The following is a 16,468-nucleotide window of genomic DNA, read 5'->3' on the forward strand; positions in this document are numbered from 1 at the left end:
CCCCCCGTCAGTGAAACGCGCGAAATGACAACGATACCGACCTAACGAACAAGCGACAGTGCCTCTCTCTCGCTGGACGCAAACAGCGCCAAGTGGAACCGACTGGATACGAGTGCTCCTCACCGAAGCATGAACGCCGATTCTCGGGTAAGTCGCGCGCGCGATTGCTCCGGACGAACGTTGTCGCGGCTACGAGATCGTTTATACGAGACCGACGACAGTTTTCGCCATCGTTTCTCCGCTTCGCGATCGAACGCGGACCTTTATCGATCGACACCGCGCGTAACACGGTATTTTAAGCCGAGATGCGATTCAACCGAGGAAAAGCACGCGGTGTCGTATCGATCGGTAACTGCTAACTCGACGGAAAGCACCGGGTCATTCGGCCGACCGTTCGTGGAAACGCGCGATCGCCGAGTAGAGTTTTCGATCTCGTCAAAATAATTTCTCTCTCTCTCTCTCTCTCTCTCTCTCTCTCTCTCTCTCTCTCTCTCTCTCTCTCTCTCTCTCCCTCCCTCCCTCCCTCCCTCCCTCCCTCCCTCTCTCTCTCTCTCCCTCCCTCGAACGCGATCAACCGTGATTCGTGTTCCATCGCGAGGGAAAGTTCGCCCGCTGGCAGCGAGTGGTGGCGCTGAATCGAAAGAGTCGACAAAGGGTTGGAGAAATGCAGGGTTTCGCGGGCCACCTAGAAACGGGGTGCGGGTAACGTCGCGGCGAGGGATGCGCATCTCTAACCTCTAACCTTCAGCCTCGCGGAATTATTCGATCGCGCGTCCGCCGACGCTCGATCGGTCGTTCGTCGAAACGGTTCCGATGCGATTCGATTCGATTCGATTCTCGCCTACCGCCGAACCACGCGCAACGTTTTTCCATCGATCGTCCAGGGATCGCATCGAAGGCTACGACGGAAATCGGAAATTGGACGTTCGATCTTTTCTACTCGAAATACCGTTTCGAGTAGATTTCGAAATACAGCAATTGTGTATATGTACGCGCAATCGAACGGTGCGCGTAACGACACGAGTGCGCTCGCAAAGAAACGTCCTCGTGTGCGCGGTGTCTGACCAACTCGGGGCCCTGTCCAGAGTCGCGCGGCAAATTTCAAATGTCATCCCCCACCTTTCCGCGAAGCAACATCGAGAGCCCGGTTGAACGGTGTCTAACGATAAGGGGGGCCTTAAGAAAACACGGTTCCGAAATTTCTACGAGTACCAGACGATGCATGTTCGACTAGACGTGTACGATCGGTTGCTGCCACGGTGCCATACGCGACTCCACACGCGACTCCATACGCGACTCCATACGCGACTCCATACGTGACGCCGTACACCGGTTAGATGCAGATTACGGTGAGAACGTTTCTTCTTTTTACTTGTTTTCCATTCTTTCTCGTTCTTTTTAGCTCGACCTGTCGGTTTCGTCGAATCTATTCGTTTATTCGAAATTGCGGAATAAACGCGTCGATGGAAGCTCGACGAGAACCATTCGTCTTATTCGCGAAGACTCTGTTTATCCATACTATTAGGCGTGCCCTATATAATCGGGTAATCGAAGTTCCATTATCTCGAGCCCGAAGCATTCGCGTTTCGTGCCGTATCGTTCTTCGGCATCGGCGATCGATGCTCCGCGAAAATCGATCTAACGCGACGGTTTCCCGTTTCGCGCCGCGTTTCACATTTTTGCTTCTCCTCTCGACTTTCCATCGTATTCCGAACGGGCCGTCCCATAAAATCTAATTTTACAGATTCAAAAGTTTATTCGGCGAAACGAAGCTGCGAGTAATTCGAATGAGAGAAAGAGAGAGAGAGAGAGAGAGAGAGTGGTCGAACGAACGCGCGGAAAACGGCAGGGTTGATCTCGTTGGCGTCTTTCGCGCGAGAAAGGACTGTAACGGAAATCACTGTAGGGGAGGGAGACGGATGAATGAAGGCGATCGAGGAAAAGGAAGGAAGGAACGGAAGAATAACGGGAGCAGAGAGAGAGAAGGGTGGCGGTGCACGTGCGAGGTGGAGCAGGTACACGCGCGCGTGTTCGCGGCACACGTGACGTCGGGTCGGCGCGACATGTGCACGGAAGAAGCGACGCGTTGGCCGTTCGCGACTTACGTAACGCCGCTCGGGTACAGCCGAATACCCTATTATCCTACGAGGATTCGGCTAGCCGCGCGACCACTGGGCAAATTCCTATCGAGAACGAGGATATTCGGTTCCAGCTTACAGGCTTCGCGAAGCCGCCGGTCGATTGATAAAACTGCAACAGGAAACGAGATAGAAATATAAATAGTCGGCGTAGCCTTCTCGCGAAAGATCGTTGCCGGAAGCGGTCGCTGCGCGTGAGTTTGAAATTCGTCGGTTCCTCTGTCGTCCGCCGATAACTTCCGAAGGAAGGGAGCCGAGACCGATGATTTTCGGCAGCGTATCCGACGGTCGTAGCGTTGACCTTTCGGCTACGGGGCGCGGGACTAGCCCGGAAGCCGTGCACCTCCGCGCACGGCGAGGTTTCGCGCGTATCGCGCGTATCGCAAGCGTAGAGCCGCACAAACGTGGACCGATCGAATTTTCTGCGAGTACGTCGGATTAGACTGCAATAACCCGTGCACGGCTATCGACGCGTAGAGGCGTACAAAGGCGTGTATAGCAGCGAAACGGTATCCGAAAGGTCGACGCTTTCGCGGGTTATCGAGACGAGGGGGTGGCGGTATCACCGGAAACGCGTATCTTATCGCCTCCCTTCGCACGGACGTCTAACGAACCGCCTAATTTAATACCAACTCGCGGACGAACCTTAAATCCCCATTTGCATCGTTATCGTGCACACGAGGTATATACGGTGTACGTTCGTCGAAGCGTGTAAACAGGGCTAAGAGGGCGAGAGCGCGAGAGCGCGAGAGCCCCCGGTTGCCATGATATTTCAGGTGTCTCCGATAACTCGGTTCGGAAAGGAAAAAAACTGTTCGAATCGGAAGCTCGTCGGCCTCGAGCGACCGATTCGAACGGCGCTAATAACTATACGCGGTAACGCGCGCTCGACTAACAAAGCCTGTCCTTTTGTTTCGCCGGCAGGTGCTGATATTATAATGAAGCCATCCATGAAAATGGGAGTGATAGTGCTAATAGGCGTATTCGTGGTGTTCTACCAGTACCATCTGTCGACGGGCATCCGATTCGATCAGATAGCCGACTTGAACGCGGCCGATGCGGTCGATTCGGCCGATTCGCCGGAGGAGAATCCGGTCTTTTCGCGAGAAGACGTCGAGAGTTACGTCAGGACGTCCAAGTCGAAGGAAGAAATGGTAAATCGAGCGCATTTCCTCGATCGTTTCTCTTTCCGATTCCTTCGAGGCAAGTTCGTTGGAATCGTCGAAAAGATCGAAAAGATTAAAGGTGTCGTCTCGTCTGTCCCGTTCGCAGATCAGGAACGCGGTGCGCAGCGTTCAGAAGACGAATGGACTGAGCCCGGATGTAGCGGCGTCCCTGATCCAGGAGCTGATCGATCGTTTCAACAAGAACGCGTTCGACGATGCCGGAAACAACAGTTCTTCGAGAGTATCGAGAATCTCGAAAATATCGGCGACGTCGCAGGCTCGGACGTCGCTCGATCGTCACCGGCAAGAGCCCGTGGATCCCTTGTACATAATCACGCCGACCTATCGAAGACCGGAACAGATCCCGGAATTAACTAGAATGTCCCATACGCTGATGTTGGTCAAGAACGTTCATTGGCTCGTTATCGAGGACGCTACGGTCGCCACCAAGCAAGTCACCGAACTACTCGAACGTACGGGCTTGAAGTTCGACCATCTGACCGGTAAGCAGACCGATCGTCCTCGAGAAGAAAGGGGCTTCGTCCATGGTGCGCGTTGCCATCGATTGCACCGATTTCTTTGTCTGTCGCAGCTCCGATGCCCGAAAAGTACAAGCAGAAGAAGGGCGCGAAGCCGCGGGGCGTTTCGAATCGGAACCGCGGCTTGCAATGGATCAGGGCGAACGCGACCGACGGTGTCTTCTACTTCGCCGACGACGACAATACGTACGACGTGGCTCTCTTCGACGAGGTACCCGATCTTTTCTCTTTCGCGATTGCTCGACGAACGGAAGGAAACGTTTGTCTCGGAAACGATGATAGCGATGACCGTTCGCTCGGTAGGGGACGCGCGAGTCGATTGGTAATCCGAACGAAAACCTCGGGGAGGATCAATCGAACCGCTCTCGTTCTAGGGTTAAATATACGTACCGGAGAGAGATCGCGTTTCGTCGCTCGTATCGGTCTCGTTGTGCAGAGCACGATCACGCGTGTACAGAGCACAGGTATATATTCTGAAATCAGGTTACGAAGAGAAGTGTAAGGGTAGTAGCGGTAGTAGCGGTAGTAGCGGTAGTAGCGGTAGTAGCGGTAGTAGCGGTAGAGCTGGGGGAAGCGAAAGTTCCTGTAACGAGAGTTCTCTCTAACCGAAACATTGGACATTTCAGATCCGTCGGACGAACAGGGTCTCGATGTTCCCCGTAGGTCTGTGCACGAAATTCGGCTTGAGCTCGCCGGTGATCAAGAACGGAAAGTTCGTTGGGTTTTACGACGGTTGGATAGCCGGCAGAAAGTTCCCCGTCGATATGGCAGGGTTCGCGGTGAACGTGAAATTCCTCCTTCAGAGGCCGAACGCCACCATGCCGTTCAAGGCTGGCTACGAGGAGGACGGATTTCTGAAAAGCCTCGCGCCGTTCGAGCCCAAGGACATCGAGTTCCTGGCCGACAACTGCACCAAGATCCTCGCGTGGCACACGCAAACCAAAAAGAACGAGGCCAGCGCGCCTCTCGACATGAAGCTTTACAGCGAAACCAACCTCGTCAGATTAAAGGAACAGATTGTGTGATATGCGCGAGAAACAAACTGATTCAGTGCCTGAAGTAGCGTAATTCTATGGTATCGGTGTACCGATTATTTCTCTCGAACGGTTATTTTCGACGATTCGTTTCTTTCTCTTGTTTCGCTCGCGATCTACGTCTCCCTCCGTACTATTTACATCGGTATTCGATGAATAGTTGCGCGACGATTGGCTCGAACCAAAGAAACGCTCGTTGAAACGCTCGTTGAAACGCTCGTTGAAACGCTCGTTGAAACGGAGATCGAAAGCGGCGAAGAAACCAGAGATGGAAAGAGTTTTTACCGACCAGTACAATTATTCCGTTGCTTTGCGTTCATCGGTTTTCACGTATGCCTAAGAATCGAACCGACGAGCGAGATCGAGGTGTGCGCGAGTAGGAGAACCGCGACTATTCTTTTGTACTTACACTGTCCTACACGCGAGTATTAGCCTATTACTTTCTAATCTATAAAACGATATATCGAACGCTCGAAAATTAAACGACCGACCTACGATACGATAGCCGATTCTGTTCTCGAGTGTACGCGGCACGGATAAAGACACTTTCTTTCGCGGTGTCCGATGCTTCCATGTTTTATAGAGTACCGTATTTATTTCAATATCGAGTAGCTTTAAACTGAAAGTCGAGAGTAGCTAACGAAAACTCTCCGGCACTCGGAATTCCCAAATTTTCATTTCGTATTTCGTACAGCTTTCTCCTTTTCCTTGTTTCGCACGCGGGAAACGGTCGAAACGGTCGAAACGTCGCGCAACAACGACCATTGTATCGTTCGCGACAGCGGAGCACGAATGTTCATATCGAATGTATCCGTAGTTAGGTAAAAAGTCGAGAAACGCGACAACGCTCGAGTGATACTTTGAACGATTTACACGACTAAGCCCCGAGTTGTCGAGAATCGGACATCTTGGATATTTTTCAAATGTCGCACTTTAGGTTAGTCTTAGGAACGTATTAAGCGAGAACGAAAAGCCAAAGTAGCTGTTGACACGCAGTATTGCAACAGTCTTTTCAAATCTACACAAACACACACACACACACACACACACACACACATCGTGTAATAAGTAACAATAATTACCAAAGTGAGAAAATGATATATGTATACATAATATACATGTATAGAAGATTCTCTAGATTCTGTAGATTTCTAGGGAATTTTTCATTATTCGTAACGATCAATCAAAGATCGAATCTTTACGCTCCTACCGCTTGATGCTAAACGCATCGTTACACGCTACACGTTCGAACAACTAGGTACAATAATCGCGAGTAGCTGAACGTGTTTAACTTCGCCCCGATTCGACGTTGCGCGGAATTTCGTTGAAAGCGAATAATCCGGGGCGCAAAGTTCGACGGGAATCGTTAACCGGTTAACCGCGCGAGTCTCTCGGTTTCGAACATCTGTCCGCGTTTCGAAGAATCTCTTCGATTCGATGTATTTCGTAGAAATCCAAGAGAGATTTATTTTCGGCTCGAAGAAGACGCGGTTCACCGGTTAAACCGATTCGCGTCTGTCACGGTAGTTTGCTCGGAATCGAATTAAACGGATATATCGCGTATCCGTAGGTGAAAGCAATAACTCGTCGAATAAGGAGGATTTTAGCGTCGTTAAGATGTGCGCGAGGGCAAACGATATCTTCTTCTTCTTCTTCTTCTTCTTCTTCTTCTTCTTCTGTATCGTGCGCGTACAGGGTGCACGAGCGGCGTATCCGAACGCGCGATTTACTTGCAGGTTCAAGGGAGGACAGAACTGAAAGGCACTAAATAGCTAACCTCGACAATAAGGCGTGACTCCGTTGCTTTGCCACCATTTATTTCCAACTTTCCTGTAATTATCCGCACGCGTGGGCTAGAAGCGAGCGCGACGCGTACCATTGGAGCGTTATCTTGTTAGCGCCGCGCGACTCGGGACGAGAGAGACGGAGTGTACGGAGAAGTAATTACTCGATCATCGATAAACCATGCGACGCGAGCGATCTATGAAATTGTACTTGACACAGAAATCTAGGACGAGAATAGCGTGTGCGTGCGCGACGATAAACGGCCATCTGTCTGGAGCGAATCGCGCGTCGGATCGCGCTCGTGTACCATCGAAATTCTGTTCGTTTTATTTTAGGTTTATCTCGGTTTTCGAATGATTTTCGCCAACGAGAAAGCAAACTCTGATTCTCCGAAGAAATCGATTCGCGCGATCGAACAGGATACAGATTTTCATTTCAGATTCTGTTATGAAACTGCTGATTCACACACACACACACACACACACCGATGTAAGATGGTTCGCCTGTGTAGTTGCAACGCTTCGCGTAAACTCTCTCGGTTCGGCGCTTGCTTGACTTATCAATTACGTTGCGTCGCAAGCTGTACACTGTCGCTCGATTGGTGCTAAGTTTTAGGAACTGCTACAAACACGGACCTAGTAATAATGTGGATTAGCGAGATTCGCTACTGTGTTACCATAGATAGACGCAACCTAATCTGGCCACTCAAGGCCGACGGATAATTTCATTCCCATTACGTGAATTCTCGTACACTTGACTCTCGCGTGTACACCGCACGGAAGAGATGCAGTGGTTTCGCGACAAACGATTCTGCTACGAGAAATGGAGAAATGGAGAAATGCAAGTGCTTCCGAGCATCGATCGTCGACAATGCCTGCGCTCGTTTAATTCTGTTGGCACCTTGATCTTACAATTTCTATGTATATCGCTGGGAAACACCGGAAAAATCCGGAATACGTCGATTAGACAGGGTGCTGGGAGGATCGAACGAAGAGAAGATCGTTTCTAATGCCTTGTACACGATTGCGTAAGTTATTTCTCGCTCGAATAGATATATATATATATATATATATATATATATATATATATATATATATATATATATATATATATATATTCCATCGACTGTACGTCCGAAAATGAAGCCGGTAACGATACACTTGTAACCGTAATCGGGGACAAAAGCGTAATGCACGCGCGTGTCTTTGAATCTGACCGACAAATTCGTATATAAGACTGAAAGCAGAAAGACAACGGTTTTTTAATAGATTTCCGAAGCGAGACGCGGGTCACAGACGAGAAAGGTAATGGGGCGTCGTACTTAAGCTCCTGGTTTCCTGGTTTCCTGGTTTCCTGGTTTCCTGGTTTCCTTTCCACAATGGAAACCGAGAGTAGGGCAAGTCTTTTGAGCAGGATACCTTTAAAAACGCCAACGTCTATGCTATTCGAGTATCGCGGCAGACAGTCTTGGTACAGTCTCCACAGCTGTACTTGTACGCGAGTATCGTTGTTTCGTTCGCGACACGTCTCGGCTATGCGATGAGTCGTGGCTTTTTTTATGGAACCGAAAATCGGAAGATTAGAGGGAAAAAGTATTCGATAAGAGAGACCTATCGTGCGTGTGAACGACAATTCACGGTTGATTAGTTAATTACTGTTCCTCCATAGAGAAATGTAACAAAAGTAATAAATGATGTTGTGATATTCTACATTAAATAACATATCTGAAAATTGTTCGCTTTTACCACAGACACGAGAGACGAAAAGAAAATGGAAGGGTAGAGTATTCTTGTGACACGTTAGTATGCAAATTAGACAATATATTTCATACGTAGCATCGAGTTTTCTTTCACCATGATATCCTTTGAGGATGAATTTCGTCGTTCCAATAAAATGTCTTGCTAACAAAAATATAGAATTGTACAAAATTCACTGCTAACGTAGTTACGGTTTCCATAATAATTTGCCAGCCACTAGGTTCTTCGAGTAACAAGCGATACAGAATGTACGGCGTAATGAAATAGCGTGGTTCTATCAGCAGCTGAGGAATAAGAACCACGGATACCACGAAAATATAATTAATCCGCGTTGCAAACTTTAAATGTCCCATTCTATGAAACATAGCGTACAAGGTAAACGAGTAAACAGGTATTAACAGATACTTGAATAACTCGTATCTTCCCATTAACTTATTCCAAAAGTAAAATAAGTAATGCCTATTGTCGGCTAACATGTACGGATGAACGAGAGTGTCGAAACGAACTATTAGAACGAAAACTACTAAAAGACAGCTATGAACGATCCAGTGTGCTCGAATAAAGTTTAAGTATGATTTCCAATGAATTATCGTATACGGCCATAAGAAGCAAGAAACGAAAGCGGAAAAATAGAATAACTGTGGAATATGAATGGTCGGAACATGAGCTGTACGATCTCCTACCACTATACCCTTGTTCCAAAAGATAAATCCAAGAAATGTTACACATACGGTTGCGTATGGAAGCAACCGTATAATAATTTCACTAATAAATTTGGAAAACGCAGCCCATCCGCGAGACGCTTCTTCCATTACCTTTTTCCACAGTAGCTAAAAATTACACAACAAACAAAAAATTTAATGAAACACCAGAATTAAAGCTACGCCGTAGCGTTCTTAACGGATAACTACTCACTCTCAAGTGGACAAACGAATTACACTCTTGCGATAGCATTGATTTATCGTGTTCTTTTGGATCTAATAAATTGAGAAAAAGCTCCAAGGCAACGAACGCGACCCAAACGATATTCGTTTGCCGAATTATTATAGACGACAGACCTGGACATTATCGATTAGAATTTTAGTTTACAAGTTATATTTCATTTTACCGTACCACCTTCTCATACATACCTATAACGGCTGCCATTATAAACTTTTTACGTAAATGTAGCAATAGCATTAATAATACTGCATTAACGGAGACAACATCGGTATAGTACAGAAAATGCCAGAAGAACAAAGGTGGGAAAAGCATAACGTTAGAAGCCACCATCAGGTTTTTCCAATTGTCCCATCTTTTCGTTTCACGAATTATTGCAATATGTTTGATTATATTATAAGCGAGATAAAAATTGGCAAACGTTCCGAGTAAATTGATGCATCTCATGTAAAAGATGGTACAAATATTCAGAGGCGACAATATTAGGGTTGCGAGCAAGTACAACCCAGGCAAGGTGGTAATTTTCGAATCCCACTGAAAATAATGCGTTCGATGTATTCGAATATCTTATTTTTGGAATAATTAACGAAAGTTGCCGCACGAATCGTTACACGGGAGAAACAAACGATGGAATACTCTTTCTCGTGTAACCTAACCTCCATAGATTGCAAACGTTACGCGCAACAAAGAACGAGAGACGAGAACGGAAAAAGGAATTGAAAACCAAAAACGTACCTGTGTAAAATTTCCGGCACAATACTGCAATGTTTGAGGTACGTGGAAAACCTCGTCAATGAAATAATACGGTTGCACATGATTCAGATAAAGGAATAATATAACGACACACGAGGACAGCAGTAAGATTGCAAATTTTTGTAGAACTCGAGACTCTTGAACTTTCACCGGAACGTTCGTCATTTTGACAATGACAACGAGAAAAGGAAACGAGCTATCTGTATGGTTTAAGGATCCGTAGAATGGCAATGAAAAGCGTGTCGGTTAATTTCTATTGCAACGAAGACTGAAAAATTTCACTGGAGCGAACGCATCATAACCTGAGACGATCGTTCTACTCGTGTACGCGTGTCGTGCCGTTGCACGATCGCATGGATGAAGTGTCGCGTAAACTCTCGAATTCATTTGAATCGTACCGAGAAATAATATACCGTCGGAAACGAGACGCGTTGCCACCGATAATCGGAGATTCGTCGAGTTTCCGTTGATCACGTTGCCAGAACTTTTCTCCGCGCGGCTCTTTAAAGTTGACGCCGCGAGTTGTCGACGTCGTCGCGTATCGATACTCGTTCGAAATACGAATTGAACGTTTCGCGGGCAAACCTGCTCGTTGAAAGTACGGCTTGTTCCCGAAACGAACTGGAACGAACGTGTTACGAGTTATTTAGAAATGAATGTTTACTAGATTATCGAGATAAATAAGTTTATTGTAACTTGTACTCAGATTCAGGATGAAACAGTCCGAGTAGCATTCGTTTTTCTTTTCTTGCTATATATATATGTAAAAACGTTGGCAGAATACAAAACTTTACAAATCAGTGGATCGTAACGATTAGGCAAACTTGTTGCAATGCATAATTCTCATCACTGAAACGTTGTTGTGCTAGTCTCTCTCTTGTTTCGTTGAACGGAATTCTATGGAAAATACAAGAACGATACAGTTTATATATATATATAATAGTTATATATATATATATATATATATATAGTAGAAATGAACAAGTATCGATCAGCGTATTTATCGCAGTGAACGGTAGCAATGAAATTGCAGAAGATTTCAAGTAAAATTAAGCGTGTACGGTAAACGCTTTGAAAATCATAGTACTTCTAGGTTTGGCTTGCTTTTGGCTCTTGACAATTCTTTTTCTTGGCGTACCGTTGGAAAGATAGGTTCAATTTGATTCTATACTACCTGATTCGTTCCTGGCACACAGGAAAGTCGATCCGGAATGTAGGCAGATTCTTAATACATATATTTTCTATATTCCTGATAGAGAGAGCATTTCCGATGTCGGAGTTTCGGTGTTGCGACTATCTTAATCGTAGCAGTGTTTCACCGATATGTCTGTTTGTTTTCTTATATATATATATATATATATATGTATGTATATCGGTAGGAAAGAGATTGTCAAGTATAGAGAGCGGTACGTTGTTCGACAGTGAAACGTAAGATCATTATCATTGCAACAAATACACACAGGTGTACGTTTATTTGATTGTAAAACGTGAGGTTGGTTTTCGAAAAGCAATACCGTAGTTTATTTCGTCGAATATTACGAAGACTATGAAGACTATGAAGACTATGAAGACTATGAAGACTATGAAGACTACGACGTGTGGTCTTACCGGGGAGAACTTAATTTTACGCGAACCTTAAAATTCTCGACGAACACGCCCCCGTAGAAATAGAAAGTAATGGTGAGAGAAAGTGTTTGTAAACATCATCCTCCGAACTCGCATGGCTACCTGAGACATTTTGTATCTTTCAGTCATTAATAATTCCCTATTACGAAATAATGGGAACGCGCCTGCGGAGGCACGCGCGCCGACACTGAAAGCAATATCTAGAAAAAGAGAAATAAAAAGGAAATATCAAAATGTATGCTTAGGTTTACTCAATCTTTTGTCTCTCCTATTGGAAAACTGAAACATGCACAGTATACAACTAATACTTTTATAGGCGTTCAATTCTACATATTGCTTTGAATGTTCTCTCGTACTCTTGAAAAGAGAAAGAACAAGACACTGGAAGAAGCACATTTCTTGATACAAACAACGAATCGATACAATTGTTGTTGATACATTGCGGATCCTTGCGCGAGTGCACTCGACTTCCGACTTCGGTTCTCCCTTCTTTCCGTAGCTTCTTTCTGTAGCTTCTTTCTGTAGCTTCTTTCTGTAGCTTCTTTCTGTAGCTTCTTTCTGTACCTTCTTTCTGTACCTTCTTTATGTACCGTGCACAAGATATCCGCAGTGTATGGTTATCAGTTATCAGCACTTGTGGAATGCCTGCAGTCGAAACGATTTCAAACGCTGAACACGCACACTAAACAAAATTCTATACTCCGTAAAACTAGAATCGTACCTTAAGTAAACACCGTAGAGAACTTTCGCGAGTTATTTACAGTCCTTCCTTTCTTTTCTCCCTCTCTGCCCCTTTCTCGCAGCTTTTTCTTCCATTGGCATCGCGTTTCATCGAAACGACGCGTTAAATAATTAAACGAGAAAAAGATAAATGAACACGATCGTTTGACGGAGAACGATAGTAAATCAATGGAAAGAGTACAGTACGAGTAGAAAATATAATACATTCTTGATTATTAGACGCTCTCTGTTAATAACTGTTAACCGTAATACTACAAGTTATCCTCAAGTCGGATCTTTTCTTTCCGTTTCCTTTTAGCCCGAAATTTCTCATTTCCGAGGTGCGCGAGAGACGACGGTCAACTTGTTGTATAAAAGCAAGCTTGTGCAGATAACAAATGAAAGAGCACTCCTTAGGAACTAACGAGACTTAAGCATTACACCGAGATCTGAATACGACGATCAACCTGTAAAGATTAAACGTTGTTTCGTATGTACAATTTATTTTAGGTAACAGGTAATCCTCCGATAACGAGGGGGTCGCCGACATCTTCCGCCAGGAATATCACGCGCGCGACAGGAGTATTCGTTTTTGCAAATTTCATTATTCCTACGAACAGAGAAACGGAAAGAGACAGAGAAAGAAGGAGAGGGAGGGAGGGAGGGAGGGAGGGAGAGAGAGAGGGAGAGGAGAAATGGAGAAGAGACAGAGAAGAAACAAGAAAATCGGCTTCAGGTTTGAAACTTTACCAGCGACGAGAGTAAAGTTTCGATTGTTCGTTTGTCTTCTTTTCTCTGTTTCGCAACGTAACGCAGCAGTCTCAGTCTATTATAATAAAAATTCACGATGTAACGCACACCTCTGATTATCGGGAGGTTACCTGTGTAATTTGGGGCGGGGGGTATAATTAATTCGCAGTCACCTTGTGGGATTAAATAATTCATCGATTACTTCGGGTTTTTATATATAGTATAGCTATATATAAAAAAGAAGAAGAGGCGTAACGCTGCGTTTAATCGTGTAACAAAGTAGTTTGACGAATTTTCGGTAAATCATTGATGAGCATAAATTCGTTCTAGCTTACGGGGAAGGGGATAACGTTTGTTACACAATGAAACCGCTAATTAAAACGGGGAACATGTATAGGTGAGATGACGTTCTAATACAACGGTCGAAATACCGTTGAAAATTATAGAATTAATTAATCCTACTGACCGAAGGCCGATATGTAATAGAAATATGACGTTCGAAATTTGAAACACCGTGCCTATACATGTTACGCTTACGTCTGTACACTGCAATAATACACAAATCAGCTAAACCGCGAATCGCAACTTAATTTATCGTTAATTTCATGCTGAAACACGCCGCGCCTTTAGATTATTATTAAACGGTCGACCCGCGTGACGATCGGTTATGTACAATCGTTTTACTTTCTAAATCATAAATAATGAACGAAAGTATCGCTTACTTAAACAAGAACGAATATTAACCGTTTGCACTCGACAGCCGTAAAATTCACAAAAATTCGATATTCGATATCAACCTTTACATCTATAGAATCTAATTAATTCGACATTAAATATTCAAAGAAAATCCTCCTATTCCTTGCTTCGGGTTTCATTTCCATCGAGTACGATCTACGATTTAATCAATATTTCATTAGAGTTCCAGTGCAAAGGGTTAATAATCTTTGTAAAAATTTATCATAATTTGTTTTCGTTCCTCTTCTCTTCTCTCCTCTCCTCTCCTCTCCTCTCCTCTTCCTCTTCCTCTTCCTCTTCCTCTTCTCTTCTCTTCTCTTCTCTTCTCTTCTCTTCTCTTCTCTTCTCTTCTCTTCTCTTCTCTTCTCTTCTCTTCTCTCCTCTTCACTCCTCTTCTCTTCTCTTTTGTATGATTTGAATGGAAATCATGCTGTAGCGTAGACGAGAGCTACGTCGAATCGAATCGAATCCACCATGGAAATCGAATGAATAAATAACAGGCAACGCCACAGAGTGCTTCGTTATCGCAACTTCGACGATCTATTGCTCTTTCGCACTTTTCGAAATATATAGGGTGTATTGCATGAAGTACTTTCGGATGTTTTCTCTAAAACTGTTTGTTTTCTTTAAAAATTCTTGTTTACAATGACAGAGGGTCGGACGGGCGAGGACCTCCATTTTTGTTTTCTATGGAATGGCGTACGATGGAACCTCTGCCGTGTCCGTTTAAAAAAATTTCAACGAAACAATGGTATTTTTGCTTCACGCTACGCAAAGAATGTTCTTTTCTTTCCTTTTTAGCGTCGTCGCTACCCAACCTCCTCCCGAGCACGTCGAAACGACACCGATACTTTAGGTTTCTCGCATCAAAGCGCCGAAACGACGTATTCTTCCCAACGGTTTCATGCGAGATCACGCGAATCGGGCATTTCGACGGAGCGTTCGGTGGAGCGTTGCGGTTTAGAATTCCCGAGGAAACACAGTATATCGCTTTATGTGATACACCTTATATATGTACGTATGTATGTACGCATGTGTGTACGTGTACGTGTGTGTGTGTGCGCGCGCGCGCGTGTATGAATGCATGTATGTGTGTGTGTGTGTGTATATATATATATATATATCCGGGAACATGGTACATTATCCTAAAAAATGTCGTGTAAAAATGTCGCTCCGGGTTGAAAATCAACCAAGCCGGTTTACAAATAGTTGAAAAGTATGTGTCGAGTGACAAGCAAAAGGATAAGAGTAAATTAAAAATACATCGCAACATAATTTACGCTTAAGATTGCTTTGATCACAGGCGAGATACAGGGCAACCGCGATACCTCGTGAAATATCTCTCGTCACACGTTCTAAAGTAACGGTCTTGCGAGAAAAGGAAAACTATACGTGGAATATATATATATATATATATATATATATATATATATATATATATATATATATATATATATGTTATATATGTATGTATATTCGTTAAAAACCTCGACACTTACGCGTTCGTTGGGCGTGTACGGAAACGAGAAACCACCCGGAATTCCCTCTAAACCGACTAAAGAGTAAGGAGAGCACCTAGACCGTGTGACGGAAAGAAGAAAATGTTGGAGAGTGGGTTTTGGCCCCCTATATATACCGTGTCCTCGTCGTCAAGCATACCGATATACAAAATCATGCGTTAGGAGTTCGTAAAACGATACGGTGGTGAACGGTATTGTCGTTAAAAAATATCATTAGTTTTTGTTCAAATACGTTTGGCAAGCATGCGCTTCGCTGGATTTGGAAGATCGAATCTTCGAGCGGGCAATTAAATAAAGGACAACTATGTGAAAATGACGTGACGACTACGAGAGGACGGTTCGCACTTTCCTCCAACGTGCCTCCCATTGCGACTTGTTTCTTCTGGCGGTCCATCCGAGCCCGAGTCCGAGCCCGAGTCCGAGTCCGAGTCCGAATCCGGAACCAACAATGACTTTGTTCAAATAAGCAAAGTTGTTGTGTTTGTTATTCGTCTGGCCAGCGCCCGAATGAAGGCTGACCAGATTAACCGCGTGTAAAATTCGAACGGCGGACGAGAGTCGTAACTTGCTTGCCGGAGAACTAAACACCAACTTGCGGCACTGTTTGTTGTTACAGGTGTCCCCGGTATCGCTACCGCTATGCCAGTCGCTCGACTGTTTCGCCGTGTGGGAATAGTCGGTGCAAAATGATTTCACCATTGATCATTGCCGATACGCTTGAGACGATATGCCGTTACCAGGTGTCACGTAATCGCCGATCATCAAACTGGGATTCACTGGATAATGCGAGGTATTGCCAAGGACCAGCGATTGCTGGAAAGTAACACCAAGCTGTAGCGCGAAAGACCACGCAGGCAGGCGTACACTTTAGTATCCTTTTGCACATTGATATACGAATGAGTTTAGCGAGCTATTCTGCACAGACGTTTACTTTCTTTTCTTTTCTTTTCTTTTCTTTTCTACACGAAACAAACTGTTGCACACATTTACACACGGTGTATTCGAA

General features: G+C 44.9%; 3 protein-coding genes across 7 annotated transcripts in view; 1 reads left to right on the plus strand and 2 right to left on the minus strand.

Annotated features, from left to right (window-relative positions):
• GlcAT-P (Glucuronyltransferase P) lies at positions 1–16,212 on the plus strand. Of its 4 annotated transcripts, XR_004236618.2 has the most exons (7): positions 1–147; positions 3,063–3,292; positions 3,411–3,807; positions 3,897–4,142; positions 4,218–4,307; positions 4,470–7,689; positions 16,079–16,212. XR_004236618.2 is itself a non-coding variant. In XM_076366672.1 (6 exons), exons 2-6 carry the CDS (start codon positions 3,077–3,079, stop codon positions 4,904–4,906), a joined length of 1,386 nt encoding a protein of 461 aa, XP_076222787.1. In that variant the 5' UTR covers positions 595–696; positions 3,063–3,076; the 3' UTR covers positions 4,907–8,383. The 4 variants fall into 4 exon arrangements, 3 of the variants coding, with proteins under 3 accessions (XP_031849313.1, XP_076222787.1, XP_076222786.1); XM_076366672.1 differs by lacking the exons at positions 1–147; positions 16,079–16,212 and adding an exon at positions 595–696 and having other exon boundaries at positions 4,470–8,383; XM_076366671.1 differs by lacking the exons at positions 1–147; positions 16,079–16,212 and adding an exon at positions 711–1,349 and having other exon boundaries at positions 4,470–8,383.
• Positions 8,462–10,276, minus strand: Alg10 (alpha-1,2-glucosyltransferase Alg10). The gene is made up of 4 exons (XM_031993451.2): positions 10,094–10,276; positions 9,550–9,892; positions 9,335–9,477; positions 8,462–9,249 (listed from the first exon to the last, which is right to left on the minus strand). Exons 1-4 carry the CDS (start codon positions 10,274–10,276, stop codon positions 8,512–8,514), a joined length of 1,407 nt encoding a protein of 468 aa, XP_031849311.1. The 3' UTR covers positions 8,462–8,511.
• The window catches only part of Art4 (arginine methyltransferase 4), an 8,724-nt gene continuing 3,804 nt past the window's right edge, over positions 11,549–16,468 (minus strand). Inside the window, exon 8 of one of the 2 annotated variants that reach the window (XM_031993448.2) lies at positions 11,549–16,293. In XM_031993448.2, coding sequence (XP_031849308.1) covers positions 16,165–16,293 — 129 coding nt within the window. In that variant the 3' untranslated portion in view covers positions 11,549–16,164. The remainder of the gene's footprint in view (positions 16,294–16,468) is intronic. The other variant, XM_031993450.2, reaches the window with a different exon arrangement.

Source organism: Nomia melanderi, chromosome 4 (genome assembly GCF_051020985.1).
Source record: "Nomia melanderi isolate GNS246 chromosome 4, iyNomMela1, whole genome shotgun sequence".
In the NCBI taxonomy this organism is placed as follows: domain Eukaryota; kingdom Metazoa; phylum Arthropoda; class Insecta; order Hymenoptera; family Halictidae; genus Nomia; species Nomia melanderi.

Coding starts and splice junctions, on each gene's coding strand:
- GlcAT-P (XM_076366672.1), top strand. CDS start 3,077: ATGAAGCCATCCATGAAAATGGGAGTGATAGTGCTAATAGGCGTATTC. Junction 4,143..4,217: donor TAGCGATGACCGTTCGCTCG/GTAGGGGACGCG, acceptor CTCTCGTTCTAG/GGTTAAATATACGTACCGGA. Junction 4,308..4,469: donor CACGCGTGTACAGAGCACAG/GTATATATTCTG, acceptor TGGACATTTCAG/ATCCGTCGGACGAACAGGGT.
- Alg10 (XM_031993451.2), bottom strand. CDS start 10,276: ATGACGAACGTTCCGGTGAAAGTTCAAGAGTCTCGAGTTCTACAAAAA. Junction 9,478..9,549: donor TATAATGGCAGCCGTTATAG/GTATGTATGAGA, acceptor GATAATGTCCAG/GTCTGTCGTCTATAATAATT. Junction 9,250..9,334: donor ATTCGTTTGTCCACTTGAGA/GTGAGTAGTTAT, acceptor TGTAATTTTTAG/CTACTGTGGAAAAAGGTAAT.